The sequence below is a fragment of the Sinocyclocheilus grahami genome, unplaced genomic scaffold, assembly GCF_001515645.1.
Source record: "Sinocyclocheilus grahami isolate Dianchi unplaced genomic scaffold, SAMN03320097.WGS_v1.1 scaffold731.1, whole genome shotgun sequence".
Lineage (NCBI taxonomy): Eukaryota > Metazoa > Chordata > Actinopteri > Cypriniformes > Cyprinidae > Sinocyclocheilus > Sinocyclocheilus grahami.
The window spans coordinates 451,268-475,870 of NW_015505910.1; the positions used below are offsets into that span (position 1 = coordinate 451,268).

The window sequence follows — 24,603 nt, forward strand, 5'->3', positions numbered from 1 at the left end:
ATAAGCAAAAATTACTCTAGACAAACATTTGTGTCTTTGTTTATTGCTGAAGTGTGTTGAAATTTCTTCTTCTGCATTCTACTGTATGGACGTAAATGTACTTTCCCTTCAGCCTGAGGCGCATTCATTTCACTTTTGGTGTGAAAAGGCTTTTATTTTTGCCAAAAATATAACTTTTTTATTTTAAAATCAAACAAGCAAGCCCTGTCCAGATTTAAAAAGTAACGCAAAAGTAACGTAACGCATTACTTTACATAAAAAGTAACTAAGTAACGTAATTAGTTACTTTTTTATGGAGTAACGCAATATTGTAATGCATTACTTTTAAAAGTAACTTTCCCCAACACTGTCCCTAGCGGCAGCGCTTCAGAGCAAACGCAGCTGAACCTGAGGCTGCTGAGTGGCGTTTGGATGAATATGTAAATATATACTGCTGGCTTTCCTCTCAATAACAAAATAAACACATCAAAAACTGACAGCGGTGAGAAAGCAGCAGGTTAAAACTCATCTGATTACAGCGAGAGGTGGATGTTTGCACGAGCTCTGCAGTTCAGTACTCCAGTAAAGTCCAGCCACGTCACGCTTATTTATATAGTACTTTATGCAATAGATAGCCTTAAATCAAGCAGCTTTACAGTATTATTAAACATGAAAAACCAGAGTCAGTTAGAATTACAACTTGATTTTCTGTTATAAAGCAGCTCTCCAGTGTGGAGCTTGCAAATGATACAATCTTTTTATTAGTGGGTAAAAAAAACATTTCATTAAAGTTATAGTTTGGTTTGCAGAGATCAAAGCTTGATCTAGCTCAGGACTGTTTTGATTATCATAACCCTATAAGGTATTTTAAGAGATTATGTTGTGAATATTAGTTTATCCAAAAATAAAACGTCTTATCACTTAACCTTTATTTTGTTTCTTAGCCATATGACTTACAAAAAGATATTTTAGGCAGAATGATGTGTCGTTCAGCTACTTTTTCCATATAGCTAATTAAATGGTGAATAAGAGAGTTTCTCTGCCATCTCATTTTGTGTGCCAAATATATTTATTTGTATAAATGAATTGTATATCTGTAATTACATAATATGACTTTCAAAAGCTGAAGTGATTACCTGAATTTATTTGTTAGGATATGTATAACTCAATATTTTAACTAATTGCAAAAGCTGAATAATCAATTGATGTCTACTGATTAATCAGCGGAATAATCGCCGATTAGCCGATTAATCGGTCTAATAATCGTTAGATTAATCGATTATCAAAATAATCGTTTGTTGCAGCTCTTATTTAATAAGCGACCATATGATAAGCAGGATCAGTGCAACATAATTATAGTCAGATGGTCATTATCACAAAATCAAACCTGTCAGGCTGAAATGGGGTTTATTTTGACCGATAATGACTTTCTGCCTTACATAACCTCTGTTCTAAAGATTTACCATTATTATTGCATAACAACCAACCATTGTTTAACTGTGGTCTCTGAAATAAAATCAGACTAACCACCATGAAAGGATCCTCACGAAAAAGCTCCACAGTTTACAATAGAATTTGAATTTTTTTGAATAAGCTTTCTTTTAGCGACCAATGAGAGTGTTGAATTCGCAGCTCTGCTTGGCATGCTTTACCATATTTAAATCCATTCTGCTGATTTTTACTCGTGATGGATGAATCAATGTGAACAATTATGGTATTACAATTATGAAAACTATTTTATCTGTATTAAAAATTATTATTCCCATAGTCCCTGAATTATTTAGTATGCGTCTACAATATTTCTGCCAAAACAATATTACTATAGTGTTGATATATAGTGAAGCCATGGTGAATTTTGCAGTATCTGCTTAAAAATAATTTTTCTTCCACCAGACTGTATAATAAAGATGCGATCATTGAGTACTTGTTGGATAAATCAGCAGAGAGGCCGAACGCCGAAGTTGTTGCACACATCCGTAGCATCAAGGTCAGTAAACGCGGACAAATGATCATAATCACATTAAAATATGTGGCATATGCCAAGTGAAAAAAAAAACTGCATGTAAACGGGAGTGAAAATGTTTGCTTATGTTATGTAAATATCTAAATGCATTTAAGTCTTCTGATTACTGGAAATAATCACATTATCGGTGCACATGTAAACGTAGTCACTGAGATACTGTCATAGTTTTTATTAATACTTTGAATTAGTTTTTATTTATTTTTTTAATGTCTTTTTTATGTCTTTTTTTTTTTTTTTTTTTTTTTATTTTTTTTTTTTTTCTTTTTTTTTTTTTTTTTTTTTTAATATGCAGTGCTTAAATGTATTTTTTCTGGGCAAAATAGAATGACTATTATATATATTTACAGTGATTTACCGAAGACACCCACTAAAATGTAATTCAATGTAAAAATGTTTTATATTGAATATATTCTATTAAGGATCACAGTGCAGCCCTAAATGCTAATTAATTGTAATTTTAAATCATCACAGATCTTTGCCACTATCATTCAGATCCCATTTGTCAGCTGCAAGTCATTTAAAATATAATAAAATGTAGTATGATCACTTAGAGGACAGAACATTATTTCACCCATATTTTGATATTTTATTTTCACAAAGGTTATTTGAAACATTAAAGTACAAAAGTTTAATTTAATACGGTTTCGATGCATATGAAATCACTTTTGTGAATTGAATTTGTTGCAGACACCAAAATGAGACATTTTGCCTTTGATCCACATATAGTATTTATTCATTTTTGGTTCAGTTTTAGCTGTTTTAGTGCACCCCAAATGTTGCCATGACAACTAGATGAAAAAAAAGTTTTTAGTTAACATTTATATTATTTTATATAACCATTTTTTATGGTTTTAGTTCAATCTAATAAGCCTGGTGTGTTTGACAGGACGTGAAGGAGCTGAATCTGACGGATAACCCGGCGTAGGAGGGTGAGAGGCACAACATTAAAGGGGACTGTTATGAAGACATGCACTGCGCCATGTTCATCTGTCCTGTGGTTGGTCTGGAGATGAACGGTAAACACAAGTAAGACCACATCTTGTTCAGCTCATGCACCGCTTTTGACTTCAACCACAGCACTGAATCATACTTTAATAGGAATGATCGGAGTTAAAGTTGAAGTGTGTGGTGTTAGTATACTTCCCTCTATCTATCTCAGTGTAATGTAAGAATCAACTTTAAGAAAGCTAATCGTTGGTGTATTCTTCTGAAAGACATTCGTTGTTCAGGAAAATTTCTTTAAAAACACAGCAAAACTATTGGTGCCTAAATGACATGCTTCACATAAAAGAGAATTAAAAGTGCAAATAAAGTTTTATACACTGAAAATGTAGTATAATACATTGGTTGGTGGTAGTTTGGGTGTATTTTTTGTCACTATAAATTTCAGTAATATAAAAAAATCACCTGATCAGGATGAATAACATCTTTTACTTTTACTTCTTACTATTTTTTACGTAAAAAAAATGTTCTTCACATTTTGCTTTCAAATCATCAAGCCGGTTTGCTTGGTAGACTTTCAATTAGTTTTTGGACAGTAAATGTTTTTGCATAGACATTGCTCATTAGTTAATGCATTGGGCATCATGAAATAACAATGAACATGTCCTACGGCATTTATTACTTGAAATAATAAATGTATTGGTATATGTAGAAATTAACATTAAACTGCTATATTAATAAATGCAGTAAAAATATTATTTGTTGTTAGTTGAGATTATGATGAAAATATCATAAACAAAAGAATGTAATCTAAAACCAGTTCTGCTAGAGCTTTTCTCTAAACTAACTTTACTTGATGACATTTCGCACTAAGCTTTAGTTTGTTAATAATAAGTAATGCTACATTAATTGATGCTAATTTCAGTAATTACAAACACATTTTTAAAATCAAAAGTTAACAAGTGTGAATGCATTGTGAACTAACATGAACAAACATTGAACAATTATATTTTTATTAACTGTCATTTTTGAACAATGTATATATAGTTGTTAATTATAATAATAAAAGTTATTTATATATATTTAATATAATTGTAACATTGAAGTCACATTGTTCAATATGTTGTTATCTAATAACATTTTAATATGTGACTAAAGTGGCTGCTGTATTTTGATGTAAATGGATTTTCTATTCATATATAGTCCAACACAGTAAAAATGTCGGTACTGTTCCCTGTGGTTATGCACACAATGTGATAAATACAAAAACACCCTATAGATACTAGGGCTGGGTTTTGACACAAATTTCACGATTCGATTCTATTCTCATTCACAAGCTTGCGATTCGATTCGATTACCAATTCGATTCGATTTGATTCAATATCGATTATGTATCAGGTACAGTACATGCCAAATTTTCTCAAGGAAAAAACTAATGCTGTAAAATATACATGAGAGTCAGTTGGTACTACATTGCTATAATATTGAAGGTTAAAATTGACTGATTTGTTAAAATTACACTTAATGAAGTTTTTAAAATAATAGTTAAATTATATAATATTTCTACTTCAATTCATTTTTTTAAATATAAACATAATGGTGGCTGTCATAAAAACTTGATGGATTTATTCAAACATAAATTAAACATTGAAGAACAGTAAAATGTATAATGAATATGTTATAAAATGCCCCTCTCTACAGTTTATTTTTCTATCTGACTAATGAGTTTATGGTAGAGATCGACCGATATATCGATTTACCGATATTTTTCCTGATATTTAAGCATTTTACCATAATATATCGGATATCGGTTTTGTAATATCGGATTCACCGATAAACGCCGCCGTCTTGTGGGTGGTTTGAGAATTGCGCACAGGATCGCCATTGCAGCGCATCTGAGGGGAGACGAGACGACAACAACGGCATTGTGCAGGTACTTGATTTGCTGTAGTTAGTAAACTTTATTTAACATAACAGCCATTTATGCACAGATTAGATTAATTACATAAATGCCTGAAATGTAGTTTATGCAGCTTGGCTCTAAGAAATAGAGACCAACTCACGGAGTCATGTAAAATAATCCGTCAAGTCCTGTCCCAATAAAGACGTAACTTTGCATGAGTTAAATAATACAGCATGTTGGAAATAAAATCGCTGAATTTAATTCTCTCTCTGTTGTATATTTTCAACACTTGAAAAGAGGAAAAACCAAAGTGAAGTATATTCTTACTTCACTCAGTCATTTATTTACTTTATAACAGTAAATAAATATTGATTCTGCATATCGGTTATCGGGCACATAAATATGCAAATAATTGGTATCGGTTATAAAAAAATCAATATCGGTCTATCACTAGCTTATGGTCACTGAATATGTTTTTCTGAGATAAATATGACGTTACGTGACATTGTTTACAAGCCATTATATTGACGTCTTAGCGCGGCTGAAACACTGATTGAGCGACTACATGAGACAGGCTACGGATTGTAAAGTTGTACTCTTTCTTTTAACTTACCTTCGGATGTTTAGTCATGTTTATTTTGTGCTGAAGCTGGTATTAATGTGGAGGAGATGATCAGTTCACATGCGCTACGCGCTGCCGCGTCTGTTGAACTGAGGCGCTTCTGCGATCTGTCAGTCCACATTAAACAGCGCCAAAACGGCATTTATTGTTTGAATATTGCAATACAATGGACAGAATAATTTTAAATCTGAGACTTTTGTTTCATATTAAAAGTACGAAAGCACAATGCTTATTGCGATTTATTGGATGGGAAGTGCCCTTCAACGTTCCGTCCATTAACTGAAAACAGACTAGACTAATCGATATCGTTCCGTAAAAATGAGAATCGATTAATATCGAGATATCGATATTTTTTACCCAGCCCTAATAGATACTCTTTTAAAGTTTATAGCTGCCAAGTGGAAAATATGTGTTCATTTTTTCACATTGTTAAATTTCTCTTGATATTTTCCTGTTTCCATGAGATGCTTCTTGTGGTTGTAATCACTGTGCTGTTCTGTCTGTCTTGAGGTTTTTATACCTGCAGACCTGTGGGTGTGTTTTCTCCAAACGAGCGCTCAGAGAGGTGAAGACTGAAATCTGCCACAAGGTAGGTGAAAAGCAGCGTTCTTGATTCTCTTGAATCTTTGACCTGTTATCGATCTCTTCCTTTTGTCTTTGCATAGGCACTTTATTACAGCAGCTGTATGTTAATAATCTTCCTGAAACCTTAGGCCATAAATGACCAGAGGCATAAAGTAATTCATGCTTCCTTTATGAAAATTGTCCACACACATTATCTTAGTTAAATGTCGATCAAAGGTCAGAGATAATGGTTTTCAATAGATCTAAATGTGTTTTCATTTAACGTTCAGTTTTTCATAAAGGCTGTTTTGTTTATCTGCTGTCCTGCTTTGAAGTATGAGTTTTTCATAGAGCTTTTGTCTTTAATATGTTTACGCTAATGCACATGCACAGCCTTTTATCTTAAATTTTACTCCTAATTTGCACCACAGAAATAAATTATATTTTAAAATAATTTACAATAGAAACCAACTATTTTTAATTGTAAAAAAAAACATATATATATATTGCTAATTTTATTCCTAATTTGCACCACAGAAATAAATTAAATTTTTTCATAATTTACAATAGAAAACAACAATTTTTAATTGTAAAAAAAATATATTGCTAGCTTTATTCCTTATTTGCGCCATATAAATAAATTATATTTTAAAATAATTTACAATAGAAAACTAGCTATTTTATATTTGTAAAAAAAAATACAGTTTTTACAGTATTTGTGATAAATAACAATCAAAAACATAAAAAAAAAACAAATTATTCCAAACGTTTGAGTGGTGTATGTTAATATATTAATGGAACTAAAGTTGAACAAACATTCAGATTTCTATATTAAAGCTGTACTTTCTGTTTGGGAGTGTTACCAAGATGGCCACTTTGACAGTATTGAAAATATACTATAGCACACTTTTAGGTGCTTTATCTCTAGCCCTCTAGTCTCTCACATATATCTAGTTTGACAGTTTCAAATGCGGATGTGGATAATGAGTTGTTATCATAGGCGAAGATAAGCTCTGAGTTAAGCAGTCAGCAGCTCTGGTTGTTTTTTTCTTTGTCCAGGTGATTTGTCACCTTTCTCGTAATGCTGTGTTTACGCTTGTGATTGGATGGAGTTGGACCGTGGCTAATGAGTGCGACTTGTCTTTCACTCTCAGTAGTGAATCATTAACCTCCCAGTCCCCTGCCTCGGTCTAATTGGTTTCAGGCTCAGCTAGCTGCCGTTTCTCTGTGGCATTTGTCTCAATTAATCCGAGCATTAAGGCGGAAATAGGGAAACTGCATCCTGCAGTCCATCTCTTCTCCAAACCGGCATAAACCAGTGAGATCGGTGCAGGTCGGCATGTTGTGAGTCGACAAACATTCAGCTGTATTTGAATATAGAATATAAACCTCTGAGGGTTATCCATTTCCAAGCAAATTTTTAACTATTCTTGGTGCTGTTAATCATAACCTGTGGTTATGTATTGCGTTACATGTGTCTAGGTTTTGAATAGGCATTTTTCATTCTGTCTTAAACACCAGGGAAAGCTGACCAGATTGCAGGCTTTTTTTTTTTTTGTAATATCATTTAGAGCAGAACTCGATTGAGGGTTGAAATAAATATTAAAATATATTTATAACATTTTTAACATAAAAAAACTTTTTTTAAAATCTAAAAATGTAAATCTAATCTAAAAATATGAATTACTTTAGACATAAAGTTATGCTTCAGTGGCATGTTTTTTTTTTCACCCAAATTTTCATTTTATTTTATTTCTGATTTCATATGCTAAACTTTTTTATTTATATAATAGCATTTATGCATCTTTGGAGACTTTGACGTGAGTTGTACTTGCTCACCAGCTTTCTGTCCACCAGGTGAAAATTATCGTAAAAAGTCAGAAAGTTTAATAAAGCATCAGTACATCTCTCCTCAAAAAACATGAATAGAGAAATCATTTATGCCTGTACTGCAAATGGATGACACATGGCAGTATATTCCATCAGCTGTAGTACCATTTTGTGGTGATATGTTTGACTAATTGTCTATTAGTGGTCATGATGTAAATGTTTATGGCTATAATATGTTCTTTTGTCAGCGTCAAAAAAATTACATTGTTGTTGGCAGATAATTGCTTTTTGGATTATTTGATGTCATTTGTGAAATTACACAATATCAAATATGTGCTGTTAATTCAAGACATTCACTTTTGCAGACCACAGTGATGTATTGTGTTTCATTCATTTTATTCCTTAAATTTTCTTTACTTGGTCTTAAAAAGGTTAAAAAACAAAATATTACATTTGCCTTCATAAAACCTGCAGAAACCATGGATAAATGTGGCATTGTATACTAGAAATATTGTTGATTCTGTGACAGATTGCTTTGGATAAAACCGTATCCTATGTCAGAGTAAAAAGTGTTCGCTTGACATTCTCGTACCTTTACAGCCCTGGTGTACTGTTCCTTCTTGGTCCTTCCATTTGATTGCACGCACGTTACCTTCCCATTCGCCTTCTACATAACTGCCAGGTGCTTCTGAGTAAACATGCAGGACCAATTTCATGATTGGAAGACCACATGCTTCTGAGCAGTTTTCTGTCATCAATATTTCTGTTATCTTGCTGACTGGAACTGAGTCAACATTGCATTTTAAAGCAAACACACTCATGATTATTGCGTTCTGACTTACCCTTCATGTGATTTAGAGTCACCCAGTAATGCTCATCTGGGCTGAAGGTGTCTCTAGACCACTCCAGCAAGTCTTTGGCCACCTTGTCGTTGAGGACGAACTCCACAAACGGTTTCGTCAAGGAATAATAGGCAGTTCCGAAGTACATTGTCAGGTTGTGAGGAGGTGGTCCCTTCTTTTGACCCTTGCCTTTTGGTGCCACATGGGTGCCCTTTACCTCCTTGTACTGAAACTCAGTCCTGTGCTTCATAGTGGGTGGCTGCCTGATTCCCGGCGTCATGTTCCTGTCTTTCCATTTGGATCCTTGCATGTACCGGACCAGCTCCAGGTTGGTCTGGATTGGGAAGTCCTGGCCGCACAGATTTATAACTCTTTTCCATTTTGTAGGAGACTTCACTAGGTCCTTCATGCAGTTGATGTCAGCCTGCAGACGGGAAAAGCCTGCGTAAGTCACTTTTTCGTTAACGGACGCCACAAAGATGTTCGGGAAGCACCCAGCTAAGTTTCGGACGCTCGTCTTGTATTCTTCCGGTGCTTTAGCGTCTATGTGAATGCAGTACACATTCTGTGGCGCATAAGTGGCTCTCAGTAGCCGCACAAACGTTTCCAGCTCTTTGTGGATGGTGATTATGAAAGCCAAAGGAAAGTCGTCTTCTTCTTTGCTCAGCGGCGCCGTAATAAAGTGCAGATCTGACTGCAAAAGAGAGCAGTTTGCGTCCGGTTTGGTCTCATAGCTGATTTTCTTACAGTCTTTTCGCTGCCATGTAAACCCTGGAGTTGCAGGTGGAAGAATGTCACAGCTTTGGGGGGCTGGTGTGGTTTGACTGCTCAAGTCAGTTGATGGAATGGGGGTGTTGGGTATTTTGGCTTTCAGGTAGATGGCAGAACATATTAGGATGCAGACTCCAAGGCAGAAGAGAAAACTGCACTTGGTGCTCTCAAGCTGGACCATAATAGTCCAGCATCTGAAAAGCAGCTACAGACCTCCTGAAACAGAGCAGAAGAGGAAAATAATAAGAGAGGAAATTGTTACAACATGGGGAAGTGCTCAAATATCACACACCCCTTTCTGTTAATCATTAAATAAGCACAGAACCAAGAAACTTCTGGCATAACAGTTCGTTAATCGTGTTGATAAAGAAGTGAAATAAGTCTCTTCTGTTCATCAAGTCTGCATTTATTTGATTGAAAATACAGTGAAAATGACAGTAATATTGTGAAATATTATAATTTGAAAGAAATGTTTCTAATGTGTGTTAAATGTAATTTATTCCAGTGATCAAAGCTGAATTTTCAGCATCTATACTCCAGTCTTCAGTGTCACATGATCTTGAAATCATTCTAATATGCTGATTTGCTGCTCAAGAAACATTTCTGATTATTATCAATGATGAAAACAGTTTTGCTGCTTCATAATTATGAGGAAACTATGATGCCGATTTATAATCTTTAGTGATTATAAATGTCTTTATTGGCTCTTTTTATGAATTGAATGCATCCTTGCTGAATGAAAGTATTAATTTCTTTCAAAAAGTTTTTAGCTTGAATTATACACATTTTACTAAATAATTGTTGTACTTGAAAAAAATATGCTTGACTTTCCCACTTTTACCCAAGTCAAAATTATTTTTGAGGTAATCAGTATCACAGAATCATTAATTAGACGTTACGTGTAACACTTTACCATAACCGTTAACATTAGTTAATGCATTACATATTGACTTAACAGTTTTTTTACAGCATTTATTAATCTAGGTTAATGTTAATTCATTATTGCATCATGTTCATTCAAAATACATTGCATTATGTTTATTTACAGCTTGACAAGTTACTATTATATGTAGAAATTAACATTAACCAGTAGTGAGTGCTATAAAAGTATTGTTTATTTATGTTAGCTAAACTCATTTTTTAAATAAACATCTACACATCTAGATGTTTGAAATACTTATAATAATTTCAAAATGATTTATTTATTATTTATTTTTTGATCAATGACATTAAGGTGAATCATGTCACTACATGAAACTCAGAGGACTTTTAGAGCACATGTTTTGGGTGGCTCCATCTCAGCTGTGTTGTGAAGTCATGGACAGAATTGATCATATCATTACATACATGGACAAACTTATTTTTGAACGGGCGTCTCCATTACTCAAGAGCATTTGCTGACTCTCATAATGACGCATAATGGTCATACCCTTTGACAGTAACGCCGATTGCCTTCACATCTGTATGAGGGTACAAAAGTATTTTCCCACCTGGATGTAACTCTGTTGTGTCACTCTTTTCTAAGCGCAGTAACCCTCGGGTTTCCTTTTAATAGCACCCCAGAGAGCTGCCTTCACTGTTGGAGGTCCCAGTTGCTGGACACAAATGAGCTTTGGATATCAGTTTTGTTCAGTCGTTTTAATGAACCCTCAGGGTTTTATAAAACACGCTGACATTGTCCATTGTCACCTTAAAGAATGAAAAGCACACACCGTTCTATCAGCATCAGGTAGTGTGTACAGTGTTTAGCTCGAGTTTAAGATATCGCTATCAAATCAATTCTAGTTTAAAGGCATCCAGAAGATTGTAAAAAAAATGGTGTTGATGAGATTTTAAGAACTACTTAATGGATGAAATCACTGTATGACATAATGGTTCCTTAGAAGGCGTGACTGAGTTTCACTAAAGATTTAGTATGCCATTTAGTGTGGTTTAATATGGTTGGCTTAAAGTACTGTGTTTTGCGACAAAAAAAAGAAAGAATCAAAAATGGGGTATGAAATGATTATTGCGTATTCTTAATTTATTAGTGATATTATTAGTTGGTGTTTTTGCATTTGATTTTCGTTTTTTGGTTACATGCAGTGCATGTTTAGCAGAAAATAGATAAATATGGCAGGATGCTATGGTTTTGCTTAATGCTTCTAGATAGAAATGTATTTCTGTTGAAATGCATCATCAACATCATATTTAAGAAATCTAATTGTTAAAATGAGGACACCACGAGTTATAAAAAACATTTTGGATTATTAAAGTCCTTTTTGGGGAACATAATTAATGGTAACCGATGACTGTAACTGATGGCTGTATTATACTATATTGACTGTTTTGGACAGAGTGATGAAAGAAAGTGTCCAACCTGACACCTTGTGTACTTGCCATTTAACTGATAACTTAATTAGGTATTGCATTATCATGAATGGTTATGGGCGAATTGTAAGAGCAGTAGTCTGGCCTTTGCTCAGGTAACTCTGCAAACAAACCAATTACTAAAGAAAACTTGCGCAACTTCTACTTCAGTGGAAACTTTTACATCAAGTGTAAATTGAACAGTAAATTGAAATCAAGTGTAATACAAATGTATAGAGTTTTTGTAGTCTAGGAAGTCTCAACTATTGATTGATTAAGGAAGTGTTTAAAAAGCACATGAACTTTAAACTCATTCCAGATCTACAGTGCGTTAGGTATTAATCACAATGCTATATATTAATCGCTTCCTCAACTTTAATATATATGCTTTCAAACAATCTCAGTGTCATTACATGGTTTTGTATCGAAAGATGATTAATTTTCTAAATGTCTCAGTAGTCGTTAGATAGCAAATGAACTATAGCACCTGCTAAGATAACGAGTGTACAATCAAACCTCAGGCTTTAAGAGTAACAGACTGGTATCACTAAAAATGTGCTGATGCAGAAAACAAAAATGTCCAACTCTGACAGTATAACCTTTATACAATATACATTAGATTTTTTTTTTGTAGTTAAAAAGCAAAATGAAACCTCTTTATAGGTTCTCCGCCACACATGTTTTGGTTTTCTGAAGCATAAACATCAAGTGCATTAGTAACAGGCCAATAATCCATGAGTCAAAGTGTGCTTACCTTTCAGCTCAAGCTGTTTCCACTCCTTAAATAGGAAATGGGATTACACAGCCACAAACACGCTAACATCCACATGACCTCTGTCTAAAAGGCTCCTCCGTGAGCAGAAATCCTTGCCGAGCATCTGTCTTTCTGTGAGAGAGTGAAACTGCTCTGGGTGTCAGCCGGTTGTTGCTGTTATTATGACTCTGTGTGTGTGCGGTCCTCCCACTACTGTGGGGTTTGGCTGCTCAGTAACACTCCCCATGAGAGGACAGGGGGAGGAGCGTGAGCAGGTGAAAAACGGTTGACCCAGCCCTTGCTGTAATTTGCACCTCTTTTGCTAATCATATTTTCATCAAGCATGGCATTTCATCTTTAGCACAACGTCTAACCAGTTCTGTAACCTGTTGTATTCAGCAGAACTGGTTCAATGTTTTATATGGTGTCAGGTTTATCGTCGCCTAAAGCGTCGATATTGGTCCTGAATGCCTGAAGTTTTATTGGTCCTGAATGCCTTTCATAAAGGCAGTGGGGAATTAGTTGCTTAAATTTGTAAATTAATACTTGCTAATTCTGTTATAATTAGGTTAGTTCTTTTACTATTTGCATTGTTATTGTGAATAAGGTCAAGCTTCAAAAATAACAAAAAAAGAAAAAATTAGCTACTTGAGCGGTCCATATTAGGGCTGGGTAAAAAATATCGATGTCTCAATATTAATCGATTCTCATTTTTACGGAACGATATTGATTCTTAAATCCCAAGAATCGATTAGTCTAGCCTGTTTTCAGTTAATGGACGGAACATTTAAGCGCACCTCCCATCCAATAAATCGCAATAAGCATTGTGCCTTGGTACTTTTAATATGAAACAAAGTCTCAGATTTCAAATTCTGTCCATTGTATTGCAATATTCAAACAATAAATGTCGTTTTGGTGCTGTTTAATGTGGACTGACAGATCGCAGAAGCACCTCAGATCAACAGACGCAGCAGCGCAAGGCGCACATGAACTGATCATCTCCTCCACATTAATACCAGCTTCAGCACAAAATAAACATGACTAAACATCCGAAGGTAAGTTAAAAGAAAGAGTACAACTTTACAATCCGTAGCCTGTCTCATGTAGTCGCTCAATCAGTGTTTCAGCCGTGCTAAGACGTCAATATAACGGCTTGTAAACAATGTCACGTAACGTCACATTTACCTCAGAAAAACACATTCAGTGACTATAAACTCATTAGTCAGATAGAAAAATAAACTGTAGAGAGGGGCATTTTGCTAAATATATGCACCATATTACATATTCATTATACATTTTACTGTTCTTCAATGTTTAATGTTTGAATAAATTCATCAAGTTTTTATGACAGCCACCATTATGTTTATATTTCAAAAAAACGAATTGAAGTAGAAATATTATTATGTAATTGTAACTTTATTATTTTAAAAACGTAATTAAGTGTAATTTTAACAAATCAGTCAATTTTAACCTTCAATATTATAGTAATGTAGTACCAACTGACTCATGTTTTACAGCATTAGTTGAGAGATTTTTTTTCTTTGAAAATTTGGTATGTACTGTACCTGACATGTATCAAAATTAATCGATATCGAATCGAATCACAAGCTTGTGAATGAGAATCGAATCGAATCGTGAAATTTGTGTCAAAACCCAGCCCTAGTTCATATATAGAAGCTTTGTGTAAATAACAGGGTAGAATTTTACATTTGTTTTTGCAGAAATGCTTTTTAAATTTGGAATTATATGCATTGAAGAAATTGTGCACAATAAGATCAGTTTTAAACAAGTAGTTGTTGTCATGCATAAAAAATAATAATCTGTCATCATATTGAATTTGAATAAGGACTGTCAAGCTTAAAAAAAACAATAAAGCTAAAATAGCTACTTTAACAGTCCATGTATAGTAGCCTAAATAAGTGGCCAAAATTTTTAATTTTTATTGCAAAAATGCTTGTGGAAATTATGCACTTCTAGTAACTTTTAGTAACGTGGGAATAAGTTACTAATTGGTTCAGTCTTAAACAAATAGTTGCCATCATGCATAAAAATGAAAATTCTGTCATTGTTTAGTCATTTATTTTGATCACTTTGCATTTTGAATGTGAACAAGGATGGGCAAGCTTCAAATATAACAAAAAATCACTATTTTAGCAGTTCATATATGTATCTGTGTAAATAGCAGACCAAAAATGTAAATTTTTATAGCAAAGGTGCTTTTTAAATGTGCAATAATGTGCATTGAGGAAGTTGTGCACAATCATATCAGAAAGTAAATTGAAAGTCCATTTTAATTTTCATAATTACTTGATTAAGTTTTTAAACAAATTGTTGCTATCTTTCGTAAAAATTAAAATTGTCATTATTTAGTCATTTATTTTTATTATTTGCATCTCGACTGTGAACAATGAAATTTGGAATAATTTGCATTGAGCAAATTGTGCACAATAAGATCATGAATGTGCATTAAGAAAGTACATTTAAATTTTTTTTATTTCATTTTGAGTCCATTTTAATTACTATCATGCATAAAAATACAATTCTGTCATCATTTAGACATTTATTTTCATCATTTGTATTTTAAATGAGCAAGGACTGTCAATATTCAAAAATAACAAAGCTCAGTAAAAAAAATAGCCTATACTAAATTTTATAGCAACAATAATAAAAGGGAATTGTGCACAATAAGATCTAGAATGTGATTTAAGAAAGTGAATGATTACGGTTAGTGATTTTATATGGTTTCAGGTTTACAGTTGACTAAAGCAGTTATAATGGTCTTAAAGAATGGCTTTCATACACATAAGGCGCAGTGGAGAGTTAGTTTGTTGATTTAATTCTTAAATGAATTTTTAATGTAAATTCTGTAATAATTTAGTTGTTTAGTCATTTGCATTTTGAATGTAAACAGAGTGTCAAGCTTCAAAAATAGCTACTTTAGCAGTCCATGTAAAGTAGCTTTTAGAAACAAAACCAAAATGTTACATTTGTATTGCAAAAAATGTTTTTTTGTTTAAGCCGCAATAACATGCGTTGAGGAAATTGCGCACAGTAAGAGCAGAAATGTGTATTAAGGAAGTAAATGTTGTCCGTTTTGATTTTTATGCTGACTTTAAAGCATCAACCAGATTTAGTTTAGTTTGTTTAGTAGATGCTGCAGATTTGTTTCACTCTCCAGCTTTACCGTCATGATCTTCATCTCTGTTTGCTCTCTCCAACTCCTGTTCGCTGCTTCAGATGCTTGCTTTGCAGATAAATACGATTCCAGATGCATTAGCTCCTTGTTTTTTCCCGACCTGAGCGCAGAGACAGAAAGAACTGACCTGTAGTGAGCCCGAGGGCTGGCGGCCCGTGCGTTTGCTGATGCGTGAGAGAGATTAGCGCTCTTGTGTGTGCCAGTGCTGCTTGTGTGCAGGACAATAGCTGCTGCTGAATGCCTGTGTCATTGTGTGTGTGCGTTTGGCTTTCGGGTAACTTAGTCATCAGTGCAACATTTATCTGCTTTTCAGGCAAAGCCGTCATACCTGCTTTATGACCTGTTTAGTGACATATTATCAGTTCTCCAGTTTGTGCACTTTGCTTTCAGACAGTTTTTAGGTAACTGTGTATTATCATAGTCTTATCATACACTTTACTACACTGGAAACATTTTTTTTATTTTTTATTTTTTTCCAAAGTTGTAAATGGTTATTGGAGCGTGTTTTACAGGAAAATGCTTTTTCCGTTTTTCTACCTCAAAATTACATTCAATTCAATGTGTTACTTGCCATTTCTTTGTAATTGTTTTAGTTTTTATTGTGTATACATGTTTTATTTTTCATTTTAGATTTAATTTTATTTTTAATTATTTTAATTTATTTTATTATAATGCGTATGTTTTGTGTTTTTCTTTATTTAATTTGATTTTTAATTAGATTTTTAATTTTTTTGTGCCAAAACTAGTCATTTAACAGTATTTAAATGTTTCCATAGTTTTAATATTCACGTTCATGTGTCTTTTTTTTTTTTTTTTTAAGTGTGGAAATCCTTTCCAAGAAGACAACCTTGTGATGCTGAATGGGTCTAAAGAGGAGGCGGAGAAGCTACAGAAGGCAATGGAGGAGCGCCGATTAAAGGCTAAAACTGCTAAAGTAAATTGATGCTTTGCTGATATAGAATTGCAGTGGTCTTTGGGATGTACTTGGTGGAAGCTACACTTAAAAATGGCCAGTAAAAGCAAATTCATTATCGTAATGTAATTTGTAAGAGATGAGGAAATGTAAGTGCACCCTGAACATAACTGAATGAGCAAAAACCGCTTTCACTTCCTTTATTTCGACTTCCATGTTTTTTTTTTTGTTTTTTTTCATATGATTTTAGACATTAAGAAAATTTTTCATGCTAGGTATTTTTTTTTTCTATGCAGAAATCAAAGAAGAGCAAAGATACTAAAGTCTCCAAGTCGCTGGATTCAACAGGTACAGTAACACATACCGTTTGCATTATAAATCACATTAAAGTTTCTGATCGGCGTGTAGAATTTCTTGTACAAATTGATCAGCAAAGGAGTAGTTTGAAAATTTGGTACCATTTACTCTCCCTTATGATTCCAAGCCCTTATTCATTTCTTTCTTTTCATGTGAAAAAACACAATTAGATCAAGTTTGAGATTGTGTTTCCTCCAAAAATGTGAATACACTTTCATTGTCCACTGATAATCATCAGCGTTTCACCAGAGCTGTCAAACCTTTTTCGCAGCATATCACAATCAGCCATGTGACGATGATTCAATGCCACTGTCTGTGGTGTAAAATATTGAGCAATGCAATGCAATGCTAAGACTGATATTTAAACATAAATGCTATATTTAATATTTTACTATTATTTATACACTATTATAAATTGTTTTCATATTGTAAATTACATTTTCTTTTTAGATTTTAAGATTTTTCATTTTTGAGCTTTTTGATTTTTGATAATTACATATATATGATTTATTTGGTTTTGTAAGACTTAGAATATAGTGCACATACTTTTGTGATGCTGTTTTTTTCCATTTTAAAGCTGTTAAGCAGCAGTTCACCATCCACTTCAGTTCTGCTTTAAATCTAAATTGTTGAGTTGTGGTTATGAGTGAGATTAGGAGACTTTTCTAGGTAGAAGAATGTTCCTGTGAAATAATTCCTGTGGGTGGATTCTTCTGTATGTAAACAACCCCTGTCCTTTTGCGCATATTGTGTGAAAGTTGTACCTGGTTTACCAGATTTACCGGCGTTACATCATCAAGACAGCTTTGTTGAAATATCCAGAGTGACTTTAAAAAAAAAAACGAGCTCAGTAAGAAATTCAATCTCACTAGTCTCACGTTAACACCTATAATGGCACAGTAGACCTTTATCAGTGTTCTCACTGCAAGGACATTGACTGTTATATCGAACAGCGTTAGAGTATAATTAACTCAAAAGTTAAAACTCAAGATAACTGCAAATGCATACTGAACCAATATGAAGCTTGTGATGAAAGTCTGCTTTTGTGTCAGTCACAAGACAGGGCATTTTAAAGAATAAAAAGCAATTCCCTGCCAGAAATGCCCATAGACCTTCATTGCAAGTGCAGTTTTTAATAAACTGAAAGACGAGTTTAATGAGGTCTGTAGTAATTGTCAGTACATCACAGGTGTGGTGGATAGATATTGAACCCATAACATTCCTTTCATCTTTATTACCAAGTATGTTAGGAATTAAGGTTAAACTTTGTGTGGAAATGACTGACAGGAGTTATCAATGTAGGACAAAAGTCAATATTCACTGAAGTATTTTATCCTTCAGTATGAATCAGGCTAAAGTAAAGTTGACGTGATTATCCGTGAGGAGGATCTGAGGTCATCAAAACTATGGCAAAACACACTGACACAAATACAAATTCAATTAAAATTGGAATGAAACTGTAATTATCCATAATCTCTTATAGATGCATTCAGATAAGGGAATTATCGATTAAATTATCCATTTTTCTTTTATGCCAAAAATCATTAGGATATTAAAGGGGTGGTTCAGTGGGTTTTTTCTAGGATTGATTGTGTTTATGGGGTGCAGTCTAACATGTGTTAAAGCTTAGTTTTTTTTAAAAATGCATAATTTTCCACATAATTTACCTTTATTCCACACCGCTCTGTCCCTTCTCTGAGAAACACGCTGATCATTTCCTTCTTTTATGAAGCCCCGCCCTCAGAAATAGGCAATGGGCTCTGATTGGTTAGCTAGCCCAGTGTGTTGTAATTGGCTAAACAGCCTCTAGTGCACGTCTAACCGTCCCGCCCCTCACCTCAGTGGCATGTGCTCCGGTTGTATTGTAAACAATTGTGTCGTTAATATCGCTTATCAGTTTGAGCCCGATTGAGAAGCAGAGGATATTATTGAAGAGGATCGTGCAGAACCTGTGCAAGCACGGCTTTAAATGGTAGGCCTGTGTTTTTTGTTTGTTGTTGTCTCATACTTTTAGATACGCTGTTATTTGTAAATGCTACTGCTTATGTTAGCTTTTAATATACGGTTTTATCCTGATTAAAGCTTTAATACAATACGGCAACTGCACGCGCGTCCTTGTTTAACGCTTTTCATAGCTATGTGAAAATAAGTGTATAATTGGAACAGTTCATTGTCGGAGCTGAGCTGAATGAGAGAGAGAGAGAGATGCAGAGCAGGGGAACGTGAGGAACAGTATTAAGAACCGCTGCTTTAGAACATTGATTTTGAAACCTGTGAATCCATTAGAATCGTTAGAAGACAGAATCGCGATTCATATATGAATAGATTTTTACATGCACCTCTAGTTTTCTCTTCCTCTTCTCTAAAGCAGCGCAGCATGGCCTCGCCCCCTTTGCTGCCTTTTCCCGAGGGCGGGGTTTATCTGGGTTTGTGATGTCACGAACCCGGGAAGTAACTCGTTGTAGTTCCTACCAGCCGTTTTTGTGGGCATTAAACTGCCAGAATTTTAGAAGACGATATCTCAGTTTGCATTGATCTTTCAGCTTCGTAACTTTGCAGATATTGTTTATGCCCAAACAGCAACATTGCACACTAACTAAAGTTAAAAAAGTGAAATTGCAATGAACCACACCTTTAAGTAAAGATCATGTTCCATGAAGATATTTTGTAAATCTCCTACCGTAAATAGATCAAAACTTAATTTTTGATTAGTAATATGCATTGCTAAGAACTTCATTTGGACAACTTTAAAGCTGATTTTCTCAATATTTAGATTTTTTTTTTTTTTTGCACCCTCAGATTCCAGATTTTCAAATAGTTGTATTTTGGCCAAATATTGTCCTCCTAACAAACCATACATCAATGGAAATCTTATTTATTTATCTTTCAGATGTATAAATCTCAATTACAAAAAAATGACCATTATGACTGGTTTTGTGGTCCAGGGTCACATTTAAAGAAAAAATAAAACATATTGTGGATTTTTGCTGTATTTGAAGTAGCGTAGCACACAACCTTTATGCATGTTCCTCTAAAGAGCCAGATATCAAAATGTAAAACATGTTTGTTTGCTCTACTGGAATGGGGAAACCACACTGGCTTCATTTACTGCACTTCATAAATGTGCCATGCTTCATGTTTGCTATTTGATTGTACATTAACTAATGAGCTGTTAAACTTTACATGATATGATCCGGATTGCCAATAAGCTTTTGTAATTTCATTTAAGATGAGATCATCCTGTGGTTTCAGGGATGAAAATATGTGTTGTATGTTGTTTTCTGTCATGCGTTGTGGCAAATACATTTATTTTTTTAACATTTAATATGAGCTGCTAATTGAAATGCTGTGTATGATTTAGTTTGAGTATAACATTTCACAGTGGGACTTCACAAATAGTTATTTATTTATTATTATTAATAATATATAATGTTTATTTATTGAAATATTATTTTTGGTGTATTTAATGTCAGTCATCCAGAAGCATCAGCTTAACCTCTTATCTTACATATTCTCAGAAAACATAATTATATATATGTATATATAAATGAAAGTAAATATTTAAATATATATATATATATATTTTATTTATAAATCAAAATTAAAATGTATACAAACTATATAGACATTTAAAAAAATATATATTTAACATTAATAAAAACTGTAATATCTCAGTGATACTAAAATAGCACTGGTTTGAACTTCCAATGGTTGAACAACTAATTGTAGTACTTTATTAAACTAGTACAACTACTAAATATAGTTTTTTCTCTCTTGTGATGGCAGGAAGCTGTGACAGCTCGGAGACTAAATCTACATCACTGAATGGAGAAGGCAGCAGTGGAAGCTGCAGTGATTCAGGTATCCCAGCATGCCGGAGTACAGAAGGGCTAGATTTACATGTGAAATGGAAATCTGTGTAAATGTTTTTGAAAGCACATTCATATCAGGGTTGGTTTCACAAATGTGGAGTGCATTTCAACTTCAAAAGAAATATGTTGCTGCATTAATTCCTGATATTATGCAACATGGTCAGGTCATGTGAAACAGTAATCACTGCATACTGGTTACCATAGTGTTTTTGCATAGTAGGTAGTATACATACTATGCAGTATGCTGAAAGCAGTTTATGTTAGTATGCATTTGTTATATTCATCTTGACAGTAGATGGCAGCAGAGGAAGTGAACTCATGTTATGTTGTAGAACTCCAGCACAGGCTTTAATGTTAGAAGTGAATGAAAGGTTTTTATTTAATTTCATTTAATTGACTTTTTGCTGGAGTATATGATGTATATTAAAATAATTATGTATACTACTGTTCAAAAAATTGGGCTCAGTAAGATTTTTTAAACATGTTTTTAAAAGAAGTCTCTTATGACCAAGGTCAAAAATATAGTAAAACAGTGAATATTGTGAAACATCATTACAATTTAAAATAACTTTTCTATGTGTATATATTGTAAAATGTAATTGATTGCTTGCTGTGATCAATAGATGACGTCCTTCAGAAATCATTCTAATATGCTGATTTGCTGCTCAAGAAACATTTCTGATTATCATCAATATTGAAAACCGTTGTGCTGCTTCATGTTTTTGTGGAAGCTGTGATTGTTTTTTTAGGATTCTTTGAAGAACAGAATTGATTTGAAATCTATTGTAACAGTATAAATGTCTTTACTGTCTCTTTTGATCAATTTAATGCATCCTTTTGAATGGTAGTACATTTAATAATAGGCATTTAAGTACACATCATACAAATATTAAAGTATACGTCCTCAATGACCCTCTCCATATCAATACTAATATCAGCATGAAAAATAGCCTATAATAACACAAAACATCTTACTAGCCATCATTTTCTCAAAGTGTGGTGTCCTCACTGAATCTGTGCAAGCCACACGGGATATTAACAAACAAATGAATGATCCCTACTATACAAATGAAGTGGTCATGTCACTTACGGACATTCAGCCTGTATGTGCACAGTAGGTTTAGAGACTATAATCTAGAAAGACTTTAAAATAAGAATATTATTGTGCAATGAGGACAGTCATGCAGTATTATGAATAAGGGTCACATGTAACGTAAGTTTTGTACTCACCCTCAGGCCACCCAAGAGTTTGTTTGTTCATGGAAACAGATTTGGAGAAGTGTAGCATTGCATCAGTTGCTCACCAAAGGATGATCTGCAGTGAATGGGTGCCGTCAGAATGAGAGTCCAAACAGCTGATAAAAACATCACAATAATCCACACCACTCCAGTCCATCAGTTAACGTCTTCAGAAACCAAAAGCTGAATTTTTGTGTTTGCTTCTGGTGAAAATATGAGTCCATAATCCATAATGATGCTTCCTCCAGTGAAGAAGTCCATCTCCTGTTGTCCTTTCACTTCAAAATCCATCAACATATTGGTTTTGGAATATTTTGGCTTGTAAACGGTGCTTCTCTCCTGATTCAGACCAGGGAACTTCTTCAGCAAAAAAAATTCAGAAAAAGCAAATATTATGGATGGAGTATTATAGCTGGAAGTAATGGTTTGAAGTTAAAAACGTCTTAATGATGGATGTGTTTCTTACAAACATGCAGCTTTTCACTTCTCAAGACATTAACTGATGGACTGGAGTGCTGTGGATTACTTGTGGATTATTGTGATGTTTTTATCAGCTGTTTGGACTCTCATTCTGACGGCACCCATTCACTGCAGAGGATCCACTGGTGAGCAAGTGATGCAATGCTACATTTCTCCAAATTTGTTCCAATAAAGAAACAAACCATTTTCATCAATTTTCAGCAACTTTTAATTTTTGATTGAACTATTCCTTTAAGAATGGATGTTAAAGATTAGTTAACCCCAGGAGAAGTCATGCATCTGATGGTTCAATCACTCAAGCTGTGCTTGTCTTTTTCCCACTCAGCTCCGGGACCGTCCACATCCGGCGAGTGCTCTAAGATGTTAGAGGCCCCCGCGGGACCCGTCGCTGGCAGTAAGAGATCGATCCAGGACATGAAGGCCAAAAGCTGAATGTTTGTGTTTGCTTCTGGTGAAAATATGAGTCCATAATCCATAATGATGCTTCCTCCAGTGAAGAAGTCCATCTCCTGTTGTCCTTTCACTTCAAAATCCATCAACATATTGGTTTTGGAATATTTTGGCTTGTAAACGGTGCTTCTCTCCTGATTCAGACCAGGCAACTTCTTCAGCAAAAAAATAAATAAATTCAGAAAAAGCAAATATTATGGATGGAGTATTATAGCTGGAAGTAATGGTTTGAAGTTAAAAACGTCTTAATGATGGATGTGTTTCTTACAAACATGCAGCTTTTCACTTCTCAAGACATTAACTGATGGACTGGAGTGCTGTGGATTACTTGTGGATTATTGTGATGTTTTTATCAGCTGTTTGGACTCTCATTCTGATGGCACCCATTCACTGCAGAGGATCCACTGGTGAGCAAGTGATGCAATGCTACATTTCTCCAAATTTGTTCCAATAAAGAAACAAACCATTTTCATCAATTTTCAGCAACTTTTAATTTTTGATTGAACTATTCCTTTAAGAATGGATGTTAAAGATTAGTTAACCCCAGGAGAAGTCATGCATCTGATGGTTCAATCACTCAAGCTGTGCTTGTCTTTTTCCCACTCAGCTCCGGGACCGTCCACATCCGGCGAGTGCTCTAAGATGTTAGAGGCCCCCGCGGGACCCGTCACTGGCAGTAAGAGATCGATCCAGGACATGAAGGACAAATCTGAGGCATACAAGTCACTCTTCACCTCCCACAGCTCTGCCAAACGTACCAAAGACCAGACGTCCAACTGGGTCACACACACGCCTTACCACTTTTGAGTGTGTTCTTCTTAGTGAAGCTCGCTCTCTAGTGGTCAGGCTTTGTAGGAGCAACATTCTGACTGGTGGATTGTTTTTAGCAGATTTCTTTTTTTCACCATTGCATTTTATTTACCTCTATAAGATTATCTTAATTTAGTTGCATGCTTAAGTGTTTATTTTCAGTAAAGCCATGTTGGCTTGAGTGTTAAATGTCTTTTCCATTAACATTTTTTGACTGGATTGTACTTTGCAGCAGCATCTGGTTTTAAACCACTTTATTTAGGTTTAAACATGAAATGTATTGCAGTAAAAACAAACTTAAAGGCAGATAACTTTGTTTTCCTACTCAGGAGCATAAATACGTGTTCTTGAAGCGCTTGAGCGTTTCTTGTTACGGTATCACAGAAATAACCTACTAGTTACACTAGTTATGTATTGTACTTTTAAACATGCATTATTTGTGAACACAATAAAGGTCCGATCTGGGAGAAATCATGCGCTGTTGCAATACTGCTTTTTACCAGAGGGTGGCAGTACATGTCTAAGAATAAGCGCTGCCGCAGTCAACCAGAAGGAGATCTGATGTAGTTGTCTGTTTCTTGGCTTTTTGCAGTTCCCCGTAATGTAATAGTTTATGTTCATCTGACAGGTGCATAAATAAAATCCAGACTCTACATTTCCAGGTATGTGTCTTAATTCCTGTGTCAGTGAGAAAGCTTGAAAAATAG

At 34.3% G+C, this 24,603-nt stretch overlaps 1 protein-coding gene and 1 pseudogene across 2 annotated transcripts; one reads left to right on the top strand and one right to left on the bottom strand.

The window, feature by feature from the left end:
- The window catches only part of LOC107560515 (protein RTF2 homolog), a 27,764-nt pseudogene extending 3,212 nt beyond the window's left edge, over positions 1-24,552 (top strand).
- LOC107560514 (beta-1,3-galactosyl-O-glycosyl-glycoprotein beta-1,6-N-acetylglucosaminyltransferase 7-like) lies at positions 8,333-12,929 on the bottom strand. 2 transcript variants are annotated; one of them, XM_016244725.1, is made up of 3 exons: positions 12,580-12,929; positions 8,706-9,692; positions 8,333-8,548 (listed from the first exon to the last, which is right to left on the bottom strand). In XM_016244725.1, the coding sequence occupies exons 2-3, from the start codon at positions 9,655-9,657 to the stop codon at positions 8,421-8,423; spliced, it is 1,080 nt and encodes a 359-aa protein (XP_016100211.1). In that variant the 5' UTR covers positions 9,658-9,692; positions 12,580-12,929; the 3' UTR covers positions 8,333-8,420. The 2 variants fall into 2 exon arrangements, with proteins under 2 accessions (XP_016100211.1, XP_016100210.1); XM_016244724.1 differs by having other exon boundaries at positions 8,333-8,551; positions 12,580-12,926.
- Positions 24,553-24,603: the final 51 nt, after the last annotated feature.